Below are 20,116 nucleotides of genomic sequence, written 5' to 3'. Positions count from 1 at the left end.
TATAAGATTATAATATTATAGATAAAGATATTACTATAAGAGATAATTATCTTATTTCGAAGTGCTATATCTAACTGAAATTCGTAATTTAATTCTCTTTAAACTTGACGAAGTTATAGAATCATCTTATTAAAAATAATTCCTTTATTCTTTTTAAGACTAGCTCGAAGTAAGCCCTTTAGACTAATACTATTTCACTTATAAAGTATAAGATAACAATATTCTTCTCTCTTAAAATAACTCTAAAATTAATCGAAGAGTTAATGAATAGTAAGGCTAATTTCTTAATAACTAAAGTAATAATATTTTAATATCATTAATTTTAGTATAATTAGAAATACTATTTGAAGGATCTATTAAGAAATCTTAACTCTCTTATAAAGATCTATAAAAATCATAAATTTATAACTGAGACTCTCGATAGAGTCTTTACTATACTTCTCCTCACTAGTATATAATTTAATTAATATAGCGAGTTTCTTAATATAGCTATAATTTTATTTATTTTCGAAGTCTTAAATAACTTAATAGGGCGAGGATAGTAGGTATAGGATTTGATAATTTAGATTATAGTTTAAGATTAGAGAGAGAATCGAAGTAGTATTCTCTAATTAAGAAGATAGTTGCGAGGGAAAGAAATAGTATTCTTTGATCGATAAGGCTGCTGATAAAACGATTGCGGGGGAGAGGAATAGTATTCTTCGATCGATAAGGCTGATAAGGCTGCTGCTGAGAAGGGTATTGATGCTTTAATAGAGAACGATTCTCGTCGTCTAATAACTATAGGGTTTCTTCTTAAATCATATTCGCTAATGATTTAACTATTAAAACCTCTTATCCTTTCTTAACATAAATTTTATTATTTCGTAAACAGTTTTATAAGTTATATTATTATTCTTTAGAAAGAGTCTTAAAGTCCTTCTTAGCGAATAGTCGAAATTCCTTAGTAAAGATATCGGAGAGAGACTCCCATTTATTTTTATTATAGTCTTATATTCTCTAACGAACAAATTATTCGATTCTCTTATCGATATCTATTAATTCGACTCTCTTATTTAATATATTCTTTAGTTGATATAGAGTTATAGTGTTAGACGATATCTCTAAAGAGTTAGATTTCTTATCCTTAAAGTCTATTTTAGATATATGTTATATGTTAATATAGTATAAAGCTTAATAATATTTAGTATTTTTCGAGTATTTTCTCTACTAGATAGAAGTTATAGAAGTAGAAATTATAGTTCTATTTAATCGAATCGTTATAATAAGCGAAATCGATTAAGTAACATAAAATCGTATAAAGCTATCGCGGCGATATCGAGGCGAACTTCCTTTAAGAGTATGGCCTTGCTAATCTATATACTATTATTGAAGTATACTAATTAGTATTAATAATATCTAGATATATAGTTACTGCTATAATGAGACTTATTATTAGATATAATATTCTTAATAATATCTAAGAAAGAAGGATATCTATGTATAGAGAATGCCTTCATATACCCATAATAGACCGAATAAGTACTAGTGGTAGCGAGTGTTGAGTCGTTCCAACAGTATTAGTGCCATGGGCGAGGGCGGCTTCAAAAGCACTGGGAAGGATGCAATGACCAGAGCCTTATGTCGAAGAGGTATCGTCCTTCACCTGCGTGTTACTCCGCTGTGACTTCCACGAGCGAGGGTAGAGACGCAGCAAAGGAATATTCCTCCACCGTAATCCGACCTTCCCCATCTCGGAGGATGACCCTGAAGCGATATTGAAGAGCCTCGCCCGATCCTCATCTGCAAGATGTAATGAGTTAATAGTCTGAGCCAGGCTCGCCCCTCCAGACGGCGCTTCTTCTTGCGATGGGGTTGCTCCGTCGGGAGGGGTATGCTCCTCCTGACCTGCATCCTCTTCGACGACATCCTCTGAATTGAAAGCTCGAGGACATAATCGAAGGCGGAGTGGAGTCCTGGTTCCCGTCATAGTTTTTGTCATTCATCGCCCAGTCCTCGCCGTTATCTGTTGACAGAGGGTTTCGATACAGCGCGAGCTTGTGACGAGGTGGGCTGTCGAACAAATGGGTCATGCCGGGTATCTCGTCCACGTATCTCTGCTATTCACTGACATGCTCTGGAGCATCATGTTAGTCTTCACCATCTGTGTCCTCCCTCTCACCTACTGTCTGCTCGTTTTGAGGCTCAACTTCGATGTCGGAGTTTGGATCCCTATCGCTCCCTTGATCTTGACTAACCGTCAATTGGTCTGATAGCGGCTCACGTATTTGACATTTTCGTGGGAGAATATATGGGAGCATTCTGACAAGACACGTTGGGCAAGCGAGCACAGTCGGTCTTGATATGTTGGACGGTGAGCGACGAGGTGTTGTGGGACTCTAGAAGGCGACGGCCGCGTAAGCCACAACGACCGACAGCTAGATAAATTCGACAGTGCGTTGCATATCATCCATGGTAAGACGATTCTTAGCTTGCGACTTGGACAGCAAGGAAGGAGCCAAACGCGTAACACTGTTACGGAGAGCAGAGATAGAGAGGGAAATTTTGCAGTCCTCTTCAAGGCTCATCTGCCTACAATTTAAAGGAGCGTGAGAAGCTTCGCCTCTTAGTAAAGTTCAACCAATGCCTCTCCTCGGTATTTCCAATAGCACAGAAAGAACTGGTCCTCAGTGAGAACATAGGCGGAATGCCACAGAATTCAAAGAACCTTTGCCCCCTGTGCTTTCAGTCAACGACCACACCAAATGATTCTGGTGGCATCACAGGATCTCAATCTCGCGAATCTCGGTTGGATCTTGGTCTCACGGGTGGGTTATACAGAGGAAAGGAAAAGTATCGAAATGCCGGTAAATTACCGGACGCGAAAGACGTTTGTTATACGGTTCGGAGTACTGGGATCCTTACTGCAGTTGACCGTCCATCGGTCATGCATGAATGATGCAGCGGGGCTGAAAGGATGCATGCAACTAGCGAGTTTGGAGGCGCCCGAGCCCTGCATGCAACGGGGTTAGTAATCCTACTGAAATCCGGCTCTAGCACGGTCACACGCAGCCCACTCTCGCAGCCTTGTGGGCAGAATCCCAATAAGGGCTGAACATGTTTTACACTGACAATGAATGATTCGACGAGGTTACAATGGGCGTACAGCTGACACACATGCATCTGCATACGCCGTTCGGATACATGTGCCAGGCAGCCTTGCAGCATGGAGAGTGAGTGGCTGCGGAAGATAATTTATACTCCGTACACGGACAGTCTGGCGAGGCTACGAATTGAACGCATTGATGGAGATGAGGTACCTACTTAAGGTACCTTAACGCTGCCATGCCGAGCGGTGATACACGGAGTTAAGTGGGTGAACACCGTCCTATGACTCCTATCTACATTGGGCAACCAACGCGAGATCTGATCTCCCGTGCTTTTGCTACATCCACATCCGGGGAAAGACGCCTGCGCCGTGTGCTACGGTCGACGTCGGACGAGGGAGTGGAGGTATGTGCCGCACTGTTATCTGGACGCAGTGAGACGCCTCCGCAATGGCGACCTACGCTTCAGCCATACAGCAACACAACGTTCCAGAAACGCTTTGACCGCCTTCTGACTCGGTTCTGCCATAGCCACCACACATGAAATCTCCACCTTCTTCGGCTGGCGCTGCACAGCGAGCCCTAGATCTGGCGGGTTGGTGGCCCAGACCCTGCCTTCGGGCATGCCTGGAATGGAGAGAGCATAGATACGTAGAACCGTGTTTAAAGCTACCAAGGAGGGTTTTTAGCCCTCAAAGACAGATCCAACGAGACACATGATCGAGCTTCCCACCTTGGATCGATGTAATACTTTGAATTCTTTTGGAGCAGACTGACCCGTCAGACTAGCCTGTTGGTAGAGTTGAGTGCACGGGGAACCATATTTCTAAGAAGGCTGCATCTGAAGCCTCCGTCTACATCATTAGGCCTTGAAGTAAAATTTTAACTGCCGCTCAGTCTGTAGAACAATAGCCCGCCAAGAGAGACCGGGCTATTCGATGCCAACAAACCCGATTGTCTGCTTAAATACGTGCGAAAGCCTCTAGTGCATCCTCGCCTGCTGTTGTTGAATTTCATGGGTAAGATGTATCTTGTCATCCGAAGCACCCTTTCTCCACCCTTTCCCGATGATGGTCTGAACACTCTGGAGCTGACCAAGCTCGTAAGTTGGTTGAAAACTAGCACCTTGAGGTGATGATAATTCAACCTCGAGCTGACTGTATAGCCCCTGGTCCGGTTTCGCCACTGGATGGTGACTTAGGCCCTCTGACTGCGAGACTCCAGAGCGACCTGTCGAATCGCCGGATTTGCTAGGTCGCAAACTAGCAAAACGCGAAGAGAGGACGGAGCGGAACCTCTTTAACGTCGGATGGTGGTGGTGAAGCATCTTGGAGAAAGCAGGCATACAGGCGCAGGAAATGCCAACAAACATTTCCACGAGTCTGCCATGAAATCGTCAGAAGGTCGCCGATCGAAAGAATCACTGGAGACGTCTTACGTCACTAGCTCGACCGCCATAATATTCCAGGTGAGATCAGGGCTGCGACTTGACACGACACGGTAGTAGAGACTGAGAAGCGACCCAACACAAGCGCTAGGAAGCAATTAGCAAACGAGTGGGCTCGACATAAGCAACAGATCTCACAGTATCCCAAACATGAAAATGAACAAAACACCTATCTTGCGCTTGGTTGGCAATTGTAGCCTCATTACAGCTGCAATTGGCATGACGAGGAGAGCAATGTCAATTCCAAGGCCAACGGCTGACAGAGGGACAGAAAGCACATCGGCCTTGTTGAATTCTCCGGAAAGAGCATGTTCAAGCCACGTCTGGCCGGGCCTTGGTACCGAGAAAACAAGCTGCGCGATAGAGGCGGCTCCGTAGAAGGCGCATGTCAAAGTAGCGCCGATATAGACGGACACTCGAAGCCACCTCAAGGGCCGAAAGACTTGAAAGTATAGGAGAAAAAACGTGAGTTTGGTGAAAAGGAGCGTTAGAGGGGCCAAAAAGACTATGATGGCGCTAGTCTGGGCAGTGTCAAAGGAGCCTCCGAAGCATGAGTTCGAGAAACTCACTGTAACAAAGTTGCCGCTTAAGTATTCGACTAATCTGACATCCCATTGATGTTTCCCAACCGAACCCAATACGGTGCCTGTAGAAGCAAAGTTAGGAAAGCGTCACGCGGAAGCTCGAGGTTGATCGTGCATTACTCCAGAGAATGATAATATACATTGCAATCGAACCGAGCTGTGACACCGTCAATGCTACCATACGTAGAGACAGCCATGGAATACCTACAAATCCAATCGTGCACGATACTTTGCACCATTGTCAGCCTGGTCTCAATTTGTTCTACGTGTTCGGAAGGGCACTTACAGTCATCCCAACCCATTTTGCGAATGATGAAAAGCTTTGTGTAGACTCTGTTGGCAAACAAAGATACCATAAGGCATAACAGAACAGTCGCAACAGAATTGAGTATATAGCCTCTATCCTCAGGATTGACGAAATTTGGCTGGACTCCTGCGGGTGGTTGTAGTGCTGGGAGACTATTGAGCATATTCGGCGGAATCTGGGCCAGTTCGCCAGCCGAAAGGGTCTGGCGTTTGGCCATTCTGGTATGGAGACAGTGAGAAATGAATCGCACTGGAACTAAAATTGTTCCAGAAGTTTTGAGGGAGAATCCTTGATAGTATCTGGGACGTTGATCTGACGAAGTAATCCATCTCGACGATAAAGGTGGATGAAAGATGTTATAGTATTTTGGAAGCGGGGGTAATACGGCTGAGTGCCACTGCAACGTGAATTCCTATACTGTTGAAGCTACTGCTGCAGCGGATTCATTTACCCATCTTTGGTAGGGCTGCCAAGCACTCATGGGCAGTGATAGCCTGTACTCTACCAACGAGTCCGAAGCAATGTGAGGCGTCAATACAACATAGGTAGCCATTAGCGTGCGTGTACATAACACGGATGCATATACGCGGAGATCTGCAGGCCACCACCACACCGGAAAATGAAAATGCGTAGCCTTCATGCAACAACAACAACAACAACAACAACAACTTTACGTCAGCGCTAAGGAGTCATCCATTTTCAGCTCCTGCACCTCGCGCATTTAAATTGACATGAAGTAAAAAACCCTCCGCAGGTCTTATCTGGTTAATCCGTGCATCTCCCCGTTCGGAGTTCGATGCGCGTTCTAGAATTTGACTGAGACCATTCAAGGAAAGCAGGAAAAAGCTTGAGCACTGCTTGAACTTCTGATTCGTGTTCCAGGATACGCACAAACAGCATCTTAGCGGCTAGAGAGTATGTATGTCGCGCCGAGCTGAACCTTCGCCCGAAATTTCATGTGTGTAGGCGGCTCTTCAGGCAAATTTACAGTAGACACTGACGGATTCTTAGTCCCGCGCTAAAGCGAGAGCTAGTGCTAGCATTATTACTCGAGGTTATTTTTCCTCATGTAAATCAGCCCAGCCATATTCACTTGGATGCCTAACTCTACACAAATTCAAGGTCGATTTCTAACTCTAACGTGATATACGTTCTATATTATCGTACTACATTCTGGTAACCATCGCCAGAGGTGATCTGCAATTCGTTGACACGCAACAAGTAAGGTGTGCTTGAAACCCCCACCGTGAGAGGACCACCACCAAAAACGAGACCGTGCCCATTCGAGAAGGAAGAGGACGTTTCTCGTGACGAGTCAGGTACGACAACGCGTTTGCACTTCTTTATACTGTCCACGAGACGCTCCAGAATTAACGTTGAACCCCGTCACGGTTCCCAACACAAGTTAAGTCCGCATACAACGCGGACGCGTCAGTAAGAAGGTGCAGCTACCACGTCATTTTGGGGATTCATTTACCAAAGGCTTTCGCGTCTCCTCATTCACAGTGTCCCCACCAACTCATGTCTGCAAAAACGGTACTTGTCGTTGGAGGATGTGGATTCGTGGGATACCACATCGTCAATGCCTTCATCCAAGACTCCGCCTGGTCTTCTATCCACGTCATGAGCCGCAATCCATCCCGCAACCAAGTCGAAGGCGCTCACTACCATAGCGGAAGCCTCACTTCGTTCGAACAAGTACGATCTTTGCTCGCCGACATTCAACCCAGCCTCATCATTCACACTGCCTCTCCAATTGGCTCTGGAAGCGCTAGCGACAGCGACTTTTACGATATCAATGTGAAAGGAACGAAAAATCTGCTCAAGGCCGCCATCGCAAGCGACCATGTCAGAAGTTTCATTTACACTTCCAGCGTTGAGGTCATGGAAGGTTCGTCCCACATCTTCTTAACAGAAGATGGTCAAATGTACACGATTACCTCTCGAGCCGAGTATTATGCAAAAACAAAGGCTATCGCCGACCAAGCTGTACTGGATGCAAATGGCATGGGAGGTTTGCGTACACTGTGCATTCGACTTGCAGTGGTGTACGGCGAACGCGACAGCCAGCTTATTCCGGGTACTCTTCATGCCCTCCAAGAGGGTCGCCATCGGTATCAGATCGGAGATAACCAAAGTTTGTTCGACTATGTGTCAGCGACAAATGTTGCGCAATCTCACCTACTCGCTGCGAAAGCTCTTCTTCGGCAACCAGAAGATGGGAGCGGGAAGGTCGATGGCGAAGCTTTCTTCATCACAGACGGCAATCCCGTTCCTTTTTGGACTTTCCTGCGTCAGATATGGTCTGCTGCGGGTGATAGGACGGCTCCGGAGGAAGTAACCGTCGTTCCAGCTTGGTTCATGTTGAGTTTGGCGAGTGCGGTCGAATGGCTCTTTTGGGCTTTTACCCTGGGACTAAAGAGGCCCAAAGTTTTGAGGCGGCAGATCATGACATACGCTTGTAGGCCGCGGACGTATTCGATCGAGAAAGCGAGAGAGAGATTGGGGTACAAGCCTCTAGACGATCGAGATGAGCAGATTCGGACAGGCGTGGACTGGGCTTCTCGTATGCATAAAGAGGAGAAAGAGGCAGCATAGAAGAGTGTCTTGTCAAAGAGGCAGCGACAGCATCTCTCAGCGAAACTTTCGTATTCATCATGTATCCCGCCACGTTCCTTTTTTCGACCTTTTGCATAGCTCAGCCTGTATGAAGAATAATTAAGAGGCTCTGAGAAAAGGCTGCACCATATCTACTACCACCGTAGACTACTTAATGGAGTATAGAGGGACAGCCGACTCTGCGTTCTTCTGTGCCCTGAAAAGTACAAGTGACCGCAGACTCGAGGCACGAGATTGACCTGAAGAAGCAAATTCGGAGAGTAATCTTTTCAGCGCTGCTTACCATGCTTGCATTACAGTCGTCTGGATTTTGGTGCATGCGGGCGCACGCTGCATAGTAATCCCCGAGCTGCATGAAACAACCATCCTTGACCACTAGCGTTGATCCTCTATGCTTGTTCTCCACCTCCGATTATTTTTCTTTACCATTTAACTGGCTGTCCTCCACAAGTGCGAAGAGACCACGCATGCCTTGTTGCACCGATGATGGTGTGCAAGATCTACAATACAACAGTACATGCATAGCCCGGTCGAAGGATTTGAAATTCTGGATGGCATTGCCACATCTTCTATCCAACCACTAACGAGAGGAGATGGTGCTTCAGTCAGTGACCCTCTTCGTCACATCTCTTTCGCAACGAGATTGTATTTAGCCTTGTCAGACTCCCCATTGAACTTTGCCATGTCGTTCATCGCCGCCAGCCTATCGGTCGCGCCTTACGCTCGGCAATCACTACCTTCTCTGACGTTTTGCCCGTTCCTACCCACACCTTGTGCTCGTACATATGTTTGGTCCTGTTTGTCTTAGCCTTGGATCGGAATGGTGCTTGGATGCCTTCCTTAACTGTCGCCGCATCACCTCAGAAAGTCTCACCATACCCAGATCTTTGGATTACAGCGAACACAGCTTACTTTCTCAGACCTTTCCACCTTTGAGAACTACAGATCATGACTTACGACTTCTTACATATATGCATTGAATGCATCTTGGTATACCACCTCTTGAAGCTTGTGTCGGTGTACTGGATCCGCCGCCCCGTAAGTGTTCATGGCCGGCACGATCAATATCCCACTGAAATATCTACAGGACTCCGACGTGGTTGCCGGACTACCTACAATCTTTGGAAAATGGTATACGAGTGTGTTGTGCTTGCTCCAGGGGCCAGAAATTATGATGAAGGCCTACAGGAAGGTAGGCAAAACGGAATCTCATGACGGTTGACCCTGAACTTTTCGAACAGGCTGCCGGCAAACCCTTTGCCATACCGACTTTCACGAACTATTTCGTTTGCATATCGGATGCGAAGCAGATCACTGAGCTGAGAAATGCGCCAAACCATCAGCTTTCATTCGAGAAATTCCTGCAAGAGGTAGGACCATGCTTCGCCTAGTACTTCTTCCAAGATACGCGCAGCTAATTATATTGATACCAAGATTGTCTGGCCCCAGCATACCCGCATATCTCCGCCCGAGATAGCTGGTAATCTATCGACTCTAGCTCTGACGAAGGGACTTCGATCCAACCTCCCAGCGCTGAGAAAGGGTCTCCAAGAAAGGCTTATCACAGCTTGCGAGCGCGAGATACGCGGCTCTCGAGACTGCGATGGTATCTCTATCTGCCCTTCAAAGGATCCACACTTGCTGAACAGCAACAGGTTGGATCAGAATGCCTGGCAGCGCCGCCAGCTATCGAATCGCTGGCGAGCTCAATTGCTTCGTTATACTAGGCGAGCAGCTCAGTGAGTCTCCCTTGATGCAGCAGTATTCTCCAAGTATGTATAAGTGCTTATCTTCGTTAGCAAATGATCACTCTCTGGTTCAAGCGACGCTGCAGTTCGCCCATGATGCCGCAATTACATCCGAACTTATGCGGTTCACTCCTTCGATCCTGCAAACGTAAGTTTGCGCAGCTGCAGGTCACTATGTGTGAGTGGCTTACGATAAACAGTCCCGTTTCTTTTGTATCCATGCACTGGAGCGGCGCTTGTAGAGTTCTTCAAGAACGCATATCTTGCGAAATACGGGAGCGATTGAGCAGTCAGAATTGTGCTGAAGACGCCGATAAAGAACAGGTCGGGTCAAACAGCTCCGTCATAAATGAGACCTAGAGCTGATATAGCACAGATGGACTGTATACAGTGGACTATCAACGCATTACGCCGATCTAGCGTAATGAGCGTTACCGGAGTTTTGGAAAGAACCATGGGTTTCTTGTTCGCTAGCGCTCATCAAATACCCCCTGTAGGCGCTCACTCCAATCCATTTACTTGAGTCATCACTCATGCATGACATCTGCTTAGCTTGTAGCTTCCTCACTGTATGTATTGTGCCGACATCCTGAATATCTACAACCGTTACAAGAGGAATTGTCGCGCATAGCTGAGGATGGACTATCGAGAACGCGTAATCAGGATACTCCGCTACTAGACAGCTTCTTGAAAGAGACAGCTCGACTCCATCCTCTTCAAACAGGTAAGACGACCCATATAGGCTTTCTCTATACACTTGCTGATATCGTTCGACTGTCTGTTGAGCAGTCGCCATGAATAGAAAAGTCATGACACCCTTCGTCTTCTCAGATGGCACACATGTCCCAGCAGGCAACACTGTTTGCGTTCCTCAACAGGCTATGATGCTGGACCCAAAAAATTATGCCAACCCGTTGGAATTCCAAGGATTCAGATTTGTAACCCAGCGTGATGGGGTCACCACTTCAACATCTCGCCTGTCACATCCTAGTCTCCTCTTTCCATTCTGGGGAGCTGTAGACCGTGCATGGTATGTGCCCTCCATGCGATTCCTGCTTGGTAAAATATCTTGGCATATGCTTACACGCTTTTTAGCCCAGCAAGATTCTATGTGTCCATGGTTGTCAAAATGATCTTCGCGCATATCATCAAGCATTACGATATCAAGTTAGCTAATGAAGACGCTAGACCGCACTTCTCTTGGGGCATCAATTGGGCCACCCATCCAAGCCTCGCCTTCCTTATTCGGGAACGAAGGGAAGAGTCGGCTTGATTTGAGTTGATAGATTCTTCGTGGGAACAATATCATGGCAAGACTGGTGAAAGGATCTTGAATCGCAACAAGTCTATCAAGGATGTTGAACAAAGAATGGGATTTGCAAACGCATCTGATAATTGTTGAAGTGCGATCGATAGGTGCAGTTTCAAATAGAACCAAACACATTTCTGGGCTTGAAGCACGTTACACTGCTCCATTTCAATTCAGTGAAAACATCTCAAAGGCTAGTTCCGTCCCATTCCATCTTTCAAAGCACACAAAATTCTGGGCTGAAGCACGTACACTGCTCATCCAATTCAGTAAAACATCTGAAGACGGGCTAGTTCCGTCCCACGGCTGTTTCCATCTTTCATAGCACATGCTGTACAATTTCTCCCGCTGTCAAAGCTATCCACGAAAAAAAAAATTGCAGCCCCTCCACCTCGATGCCCTGACGGATATCGCCCGAGACCATCGCAGCAAGTCCAACACTCGAATGACTCCCGGACACCGTAGGACCTTAAAAATTGCCGGACTAAGTGTCAACCTCAGTAGTATCAGTGATGGATCAAGACCAGTGGGCAAGGAAGAAAGAATCACTGGTAGACTGCACGGAAGACTAGGCACCTGCCTGTCAAGCCAGTACAAAAAGACAGTGGCACCGGCTACGCAGCCGGCGATCACGGCCCCTGTTACGATGACGATTTCCAAAGGGCTTGCGAAAGCTGGCATGGCGATGACGCCTTTCCTTTGGGACTGGGCGAAAGAGTGGGAGTGGGGTCGGGCGCAAGGTTCGGTGGGGGAGGTGACACTGTGAGGGGGAGTTGAGAGCCTGCGAACACTCGTAGCATAGGTAGAAGTGTGGATGATGGGTGGTGAGGCTCTGGAAATGTTGTGTTACATGTAGGGTCTGTGTTGTAGCTGGCTTAGAGAGGTTGTATGATGGTTCATGTAATCGTAGCGCGAATGGAGAGTTCACTCAGCCTTTATTTGCGAGGGATCAATTGCGACCCTCTCAGTGGATGAGCTGCAGGTAAGGCCGGCGGCGTGCATGGCGACGCATGTTCCCGTGTGACACAGTTGGCTGATGCGAACGAATGTATCAATAAAATACGTTACCGGAGGAGCGTATCGTACCACATGATATGTGTTGGCAATATGATAGGCTATATCTAATATAATTAGGGCTAGGGCTATATATGAATACTATGTAAATAGATCGCATATATAGATAGGTAGAACATAAGGAAAGAACTTCATGCAGTGGGCATGGGCCTGATATAAATGCAAAAAGTCGCTTATCAAATCACTGGAGATTCATCCCTTCGAGTCATTCGATTTCGGCTTATAATTCATAGTAAATCGAATCGCTTCGAGGGATATATCTTAGCCTTCTAGGCGTATTAATTTCATATATACGCCAAGTAGACTAATTACCCTGGCACACCATAGCCATAGCTATATGGCTGTTGCCTATGACTATGTTACCCATGGCTACTATTGCTAATGACTATATCACCCTATGACTACTATTATCAATAGCTATGTCATCTATGACTACTATTGCCTATAGCTATATTACTTATAATTATATTTATCTATAGCTATATAGCTATAGCCTTTAACTATATTATAACTAATAATTATAAGTCGTAGCTAATAGCTATAAGCCGTTAAAATTAATACTTTCTCTTTATTTAGCTATTAAGAAGGTAGAGATAATAGAGTAAATAGTTAATATTACTCTTCGAAAAAATCTCTATAGAGAAAGTAGAGAAAGTAGAGAAATAACGTAAACTTTTAATACGGCTCTTTAGTTTATTCTTCTAGAATACGTAGTAGCCCTTATATATAATAAGGTTATTTCGAGAAAGTAGATTTAGACCTTATATAATATCGAACTTTCTCGATAGCGATCTTCTAATTAGTTAAATAACTATATATTCTAAATAGCCTTCTATACTATTTAAATAGCTTCTTATTTAGCGATTTAATAAGAATATCTACTACTATTTAGACTATAGATATATAATCTATATTAACTATCTTATTCTTAATTAATTAATAAATATAATAATATTAAATATCGATATATTTAGTTCTTTAATAATACTCGAGATTCTTTATAAGACTAATAACTCTCTTATTATTATCGAGTAATATTATAAGATCTTTATCTAATACTCGAAAACGAACTTCTTATAGCTATTATATAATTTATATAATAATCTTATCTTCTTCTATTAAGACTATATACTTAGCTTCTATAATAGATATAACTATCTCTCGCTATTTTCGACTATATTATAAATATACTACTTATTTATATAGTAAGACGAATTTATAAATAAACTTACGATTCTTCTAATTATTATTATATATTAAATTCGCGAATTCTTTTAATATTTCTATTTCTTAATAGCGTAGTTCTAGAGATATAATATCTCGTATATATTTAAATACTCGATTTACGATATTTATATAGCGAATAATAGAGTTATAATAGAATTAACTAAGCTTTTCTATAATAAAGACTATATTAATTTATATATTAGTTATAAGAAATATAAGACTTTCTATTCGCTTCTAATATTATAACTAATTTATATATTCTTCTTCTAATTAATCTAATTAAATTAACTTATATTTATTAATAAAGATATAAATAAAAGTCGTCTAGTTTATTAAATATTCTTTAAATATCTTTTCGACGTATTATACTTATTTAATAGTTAAGATATAAGATTTTTAATTATAATAAACTTAAATATCGAGAATATAATTAACTAGATCTACTTCGATAGTCTTAAATTCTTTATAAATTTAATACTTAATATAATTTATAGTACTTTATAACTTAGCTTTAATAAGAATATTGTTTATATAAAGTACTATAATAGCTATTCTCTCTAGTAATATTTAAATAAAGATATAGCTATTAGCTATATTAGCTATAATAACTATAAATTCTATTTTCTTAATAATATACTTAAATTTCTTATTTTAGATATAGGCTAATTACTTAAGATTATATAATTCTTTTTAAAGAAGTAATATCTTATTTTTAATATTAATTATTAATAAATAGTCTAATAATAAAATTATATAGATTTTCTTATAAAGGTCGCTATTAAGATAAGTATTATTAATATCTATTTATTCTATTAGAAGATTTATTATTATTATATATAATAGAAATAGATATAGAAAGTTAAATTATAGAATAGGGGTAAAGATCTTATAAAAGTCGATATTTTCTATTTACGTAAATTCTCTAATAACGAATCTAGTCTTAAATTTATTAATAGTTTTATTATTATTATATTTAATCTTAAAAATCTATTTATAGATAATTAGACGTCTATTAGCCGATAGAATAGCGAGCTTTTAAATCCCTTTAATAATTAAGGCGATAATTTTCTTAATAATAACTTATTTTCATTCGCGGGCGTTTAATTTATAAATAGCTTTCTAATAGATAAAAAATTTGATTATAATATTTATAAGCTTAGTCTTATTCTTTATATCGAAGTTATTATAGAACTTATAAAAGTTATAATCTAGCTTCTTAATATAAGATTATTATATAAAGATAGCGATTTAAAATATAAGACGTTATTTAATATAATTAGAAGAATTAGAGATAGATATAGATATAATAGATTATTAAATAATAACTTTAAATATCGTCTCTTAATTTATTATTTCTTTACTATTTAAGATATTAAGAGTCTCTCTAATTTCGCGAAGATCTAACGAAGATTCTAATTTAATTTAATATACGTTTAAACTACTTAATCTCGAATCTCTATTATTATTTATATTTTTTAGAGAGTTAATAGAAACTTCTCCCTCTATTTAAGAATCCTATATATCTTTAATTTCTTCGATTCGTAATAACGATATAATATTCGATATAAGCCTTTTATAATTCTTTTTATTATTATCGTCGCTAGATATAATCTTAATACTATTCTAAATAAAGGCGTTATTAAGATTATTATTATTTTAGCGAGTAAGAGCGATATCTATTTATATAAAGTTATAGATTATTAAAAACGAAGTTAGAGTTATTAGTTAAACTCTCTTATAATTCTTATAAAAATAAATATTTATAGACTATTTAAATCGATTATTTTAAGAATTATAAATTCGATATTAAGTAAATAAATAATAATTAATATATATACTCTAATAGACTATAATATATAGCTTACTTTCTTATTTCTCTTTTAATAAATAAATTAAGTATAGATAATCGAAGACTTTTTTGTAATTTAGATTTAGTTTCTTATTAAATTATAGTTCGTAAAGTAATTTACTTCCTCTACTATTATATAATAATCTATTTTTTAAATAATTTATATAGATTACGATCTCTAATTAGAAGCTTATAAATAAGTTTAACTAATTAAATATAAGTCTTATAAATCTAATTAATATTCTATTAAATCGTTTTACGATATTATTCTAATATAAGATATAGATAATTATAAATTTTATAATAATATCTTATTTCTTAAATATATTCTCGATTAACTTATATTCTAATATATTATTAATTCTAATTAATATTACTTCTCTTATTTTAATTATTTTATTAATTATAATTATATTTCTAAGAATAAAGATATAGATCTATTTCTTTAATATAATAGGCTCGAGGTTTAATTAATTAATAGCCTTATCGATAAGAAATATAAATTACTTATTACTTCTTATAATACTAGCTATAGAATATAGTCCCTAAAAGTCGATATATATTCGAGCTTCTAATACTATTTCCTTTAGTCTAAGATTCTTATTAATCTATTAAATTATTTTTATAAAGTTATATATATTATATTAAAATTCTTTCGATAGTTTTATTTCCTCTATATCTCTTATATAGAGATATAGATTCTTTAGATGATACGCTTCGATATAGTTTAATCGTTAATATATTAGTCGAAAATAATTAACTTATTCTTATTTTATAGTTGTAGATATACTTTTAATAGAAGATCTCGACTTTCTAAAAGCGAATACTCTATTAGATATCGATTTAATTAATTAATATAAGCTATTTCTTATATAACCTCTTACTATCGTCTCGTCTATAGATATATTAATAATTCTAATATATAGATTCTCGAATTATATCTTAAAACTCTTTCGATTTAGTACTATAATAGATAGTAGATTATTATTCATTTCTAAGATATATAGAGTATCTATTATAGTCTATATATAGTTATCTATACGAATTTAGATAATTTCTTTATTTATCGCTATTAACTCGCCTTAATTATTAAATTCTACTTCTTTCGAATAAGACTATAAGTCGATAAATAGTTTCTTATTTAATATTATATAGCGAGTCGCTTCGAAGTCTATTAGCTAGCTACTATCTTCTAAAAAATCTATTATTATAAAGAAATTCTTTATTAATAGTATATTATTTATAGGCTTTAGCTTTTCTCTAGTTATTTATAAGTCTTTCTTTTAATTATATATATCGCTTATATCGCTAATATTACTATCGCTATCTAATTTATTCGCTACTACTATAATACGATCTAAGTATTCTTATCTACTATCTTTAAATATCTTTAAACCCTTTAATCGATTCTTTAATTTACGATTTCGCTTATCTAAATCCTTCGCCCTATAATTCTTATTCTTTTCGTCTTTCTTATTTAAATACTCTCTCTTATAATACTCGATTTTTTTATAGCTATAGTATTCTATCTTACTTATATTTCTAAAAGATCTTTAATCTAGCTAGCTCTTTCGTTTATTATATATAAATAGGCCTTTATTCTTAATCTATCTATCTTACTTTATAATTTATAAATATTTTATAGCTATTTCGATAGTAAGATTATCGTTAATCTCTAAGTTATATTTAATTATATCGAACTTACTTCTCTAATAAGCGTTTATAATTATTATCGCTATAATAAGATCGTATAATATATAAACTAAATTTAGATTTATAACTTCGTTTTATAAATTTCGTAAATCTATTATTATTTAATTAATCGTCTAATTTACTAACTTAATATATTTAAGAAACTTCTATAATATAATCGAAAGACGTTCTTTATTACTTATTTTATAGATTTAATAAAGCTTATTTTATATAGACTTAGAAGTAATAAGATAGGCGATATAACTCTTTTAATTTTAATTAATATTATCTCTAATTAGTATAGCGATTTATTTATTTAAAATAATTTATCGTTTAACTAGCTCTCTATCGAATCGTATAGATATTAATAATTCCTCTAATACTATTTTAAAGATATTCTATTTCTCGAGAAATTATTAGTAATTCTAGATTTATAGATAATAGTTTAAGTTCTTTAGAACTTTTATTTTAACGTATAATTTACTAATAAGTCCCTTATTTAATTTCTTTAATAAATCGATTATTAGTAAATTATTTAAATTGAGTAAAAGATCTTCTTTTTCTCTCTTTCTTTTTCTTTTTTTAAATAAAAAAGGCCTTTAATTAATAACGCTATCTATTTAGCGAATAAATAATCTTATTTCTTAGTCTACTATAGTCTTACTCTTAAGTATTCTTCGATAAGATTTTTAAGATAGCTATATTCTCTAATATTTAGAGAGGTTATAGCGATAATAAATAGATATAGTAAAAGACTAAAATCTCGATTAATAACTAATTTAGTTTATAATCTATTAGTAATATAATAGATTATATCTAATATAATTAAGATTAAAGCTATATATAAATACTATATAAATAGATTATATATATAAATAGATAGAATATAAGAAAAGAACTTTATATAATAGATATAGATTTAATATAAATATAAAAAGTCGCTTATTAAATTACTAAAGATTCGTCCCTTCAAATCATCCGATTTCGGCTTATAGCCTATAGTAAATCGGATCGCTTCGAGGGATATATCTTAGTTTTTCAGGCGTGTTAGTTCTATATATATAAATTTTATTAAATTATTTTTTTTTTTTTTTTTTTTTTTTTTTTTTTTTTTTTTTTCCCTTTTTTACTTTTTTTAATAGCTATGTCACCCATGGCTACTGTTGTTAATGGCTATGTCACCCATGGCTACTGTTGCCCATGGCTATATTACCCATGGCTATGTTTCCCCATGGCTATATGGCTGTAGCCCCCAGCCACATTGTGGCTAATGGCCATAAGCCGTGGCTAATGGCCATAAGCCGTCAAAACCAACAACCCGAAAAATTAAAAAATTAATATATTTTTTTTTTTTTTTTTTATTATTATAAAATAAAATATAATATTATTTAATTTTTTGTTTTTAATTTTTTTTTGTTTTTGTTTTTGTTGTTTTTTTTGTTGTTGGTGGGGGTGGGGGGGGGGGGGGGGGGGGGGGGGGGGGGGGGGGGGGGGGGGGGGTTTTTTTATTTTTTCCCATTTGGGGGGGGGTGGTAAAAGGGGGGGGGGGGGGGAAATTAAAAGAGGTAGAATAATTTTTAACAAAAACCAACCCCCCCCCCCGGCCGGGGGGGGGGGGGGGGGGGGGAGGGGGGGGGGGGGGGGGGGGGGGGGGGTTTGGGGCCGGGGCCCCCGCTTTCCAAAAAAAATAATTTTTTTTTTCTTTCTTTTATTTTAAAAAATTTTTTTTTCTTTCTAAAAAAAAGGGGGGGGGGAAAAAAAAAGATATTTTTTTTTTTTTTTTTTTTTTTCCTTTTCCACCTTTACTTCCCCCCCCCCCCCCTGGTTTTTTAATTTAACCCCACAAACCCGCGGTGTTTTGTTGGTTTCCCCTTTTGGGGGGGGGGGGGGGGGGGGGGGGGGGGGGTGGGGGGTTTTGGGTTTTTTTTGGTTTTTTTTTTTTTAGAAAAAAAAAAAGGGAAAAAGGGGGAAAAAAGGGGGAAGAAAGGCGGGCCCCCCCACCCCCTTTTTTTTTCAGGGGGTTTTTTTCACCCCCGGTGGGTTTTTTTTTTTTGGGGGGGGTTTTTTGTTTTTTTTTTTTTTTTTTTTTTCCTCGGGGTTTTTTCATATTGGCGCAGAGTCCATGGCTTACTCTGTGAATTTCCACCTCCTTCTCCAACTATCGATTTGCTTCTTCTAGGGGCTAATTACTAATTCATACCCCGAAACTATGAATCCTTACCGAATCATACCCTAATTACTGAATCATACCCCTAGGGGTATGATTCAGTAGTTTACCATTACTTGGGGTATGATTCGATAATTTGCCATTCATGATAAGAATCGCAAAGGAGAGGATCCGCGACCTAGGCCATCCGACCATAGAAAAGAGGAAATATCTCCGACCGTATTTAATGAGTGACCTACCAGCTTAAATATATATGACGAAAGCCGAGTGGGTATTAGCAGCAGCCCCCTAGGACCGAGAAATGGGCCCCGGGCTGGCACCCGGGGCCGGAACTCTCCTAGTGGGGCATAGCCTTCGGCTGGGACCCCGATGCTGGTCTTCGAACCCCATCAATGAATAACTACTACTACTACTACAAATCATTCGAGCATTAGACTAGATGTTATGGATAGGAGAGTGACACAACGACCTCTAGCGTGCGTGGCTCTTCTCGCCCGCATTACATTCTCCGGTTTTGCGTGTGGATAGCTAACCGTTCTCCGCTCTGATGACATTACCCTAGATACCCGCACAGGCTAATCTCCTCGACGCCTTCACCGTCCACGCTGCTTCAGCACTTGCCACCAGTCCAATCTGTCAAAGCATCTTGTATAAAAAAGAATTAAACACATGATAAACAATTTTTTTGCTGATAGTATGGCGAATAATTTAAAAGGTTTGTGAGCAAGGTCGGTTTATCCTGGTACCGTGCCTGAAACGTAGGACTTGAACAACTGCGTCCATTGCAGGTAAAGTGTCGATGTTTTTAGGAGAAAATTGTGACAATTGTCACTTTTTCTGGCACCATGCCCGAAACTAAACCACTCCATTACCGGTAAAATGTCGATGTTGTTAGGGAATTCGTGAAAATTGCAAATATTCCTGGACCGTGCCGAAACTTATAACAGGACCTCAACAATCACTTCCATCGCAGGTAAATGTCGATGTTTCTAGGCGACTTTTCGTGA

General features: G+C 38.9%; 4 protein-coding genes across 4 annotated transcripts; 2 read left to right on the top strand and 2 right to left on the bottom strand.

Moving 5' to 3' along the window:
• Nucleotides 1-4,068: 4,068 nt before the first annotated feature.
• On the bottom strand, nucleotides 4,069-4,413 carry HO173_003090 (uncharacterized protein; the record flags this gene model as incomplete). Its single annotated transcript, XM_037305019.1, has 1 exon — nucleotides 4,069-4,413. The coding sequence occupies one exon, from the start codon at nucleotides 4,411-4,413 to the stop codon at nucleotides 4,069-4,071; it is 345 nt and encodes a 114-aa protein (XP_037167884.1).
• A 107-nt stretch (nucleotides 4,414-4,520) lies between these two features.
• Nucleotides 4,521-5,641, bottom strand: HO173_003089 (uncharacterized protein; the record flags this gene model as incomplete). The annotated part of the gene is made up of 5 exons (XM_037305018.1): nucleotides 4,521-4,620; nucleotides 4,672-5,179; nucleotides 5,238-5,274; nucleotides 5,326-5,345; nucleotides 5,404-5,641. The coding sequence occupies 5 exons, from the start codon at nucleotides 5,639-5,641 to the stop codon at nucleotides 4,521-4,523; spliced, it is 903 nt and encodes a 300-aa protein (XP_037167883.1).
• A 1,304-nt stretch (nucleotides 5,642-6,945) lies between these two features.
• HO173_003088 (uncharacterized protein) lies at nucleotides 6,946-8,022 on the top strand (the record flags this gene model as incomplete). The annotated part of the gene is made up of 1 exon (XM_037305017.1): nucleotides 6,946-8,022. The coding sequence occupies one exon, from the start codon at nucleotides 6,946-6,948 to the stop codon at nucleotides 8,020-8,022; it is 1,077 nt and encodes a 358-aa protein (XP_037167882.1).
• Nucleotides 8,023-9,709: 1,687 nt separating this feature from the next.
• Nucleotides 9,710-11,866, top strand: HO173_003087 (uncharacterized protein; the record flags this gene model as incomplete). The annotated part of the gene is made up of 7 exons (XM_037305016.1): nucleotides 9,710-9,782; nucleotides 9,843-9,939; nucleotides 9,992-10,115; nucleotides 10,168-10,284; nucleotides 10,344-10,515; nucleotides 10,581-10,821; nucleotides 11,566-11,866. 7 exons carry the CDS (start codon nucleotides 9,710-9,712, stop codon nucleotides 11,864-11,866), a joined length of 1,125 nt encoding a protein of 374 aa, XP_037167881.1.
• Between the last annotated feature and the right edge of the window lie 8,250 nt (nucleotides 11,867-20,116).

The sequence above is a fragment of the Letharia columbiana genome, assembly GCF_014066305.1.
Source record: "Letharia columbiana isolate WasteWater2 chromosome Unknown Sc0000007_s0, whole genome shotgun sequence".
NCBI lineage: Eukaryota > Fungi > Ascomycota > Lecanoromycetes > Lecanorales > Parmeliaceae > Letharia > Letharia columbiana.
The sequence above is the reverse complement of the archived record's forward strand: the minus strand, read 5'-3'. Positions and strand labels throughout refer to the sequence as shown.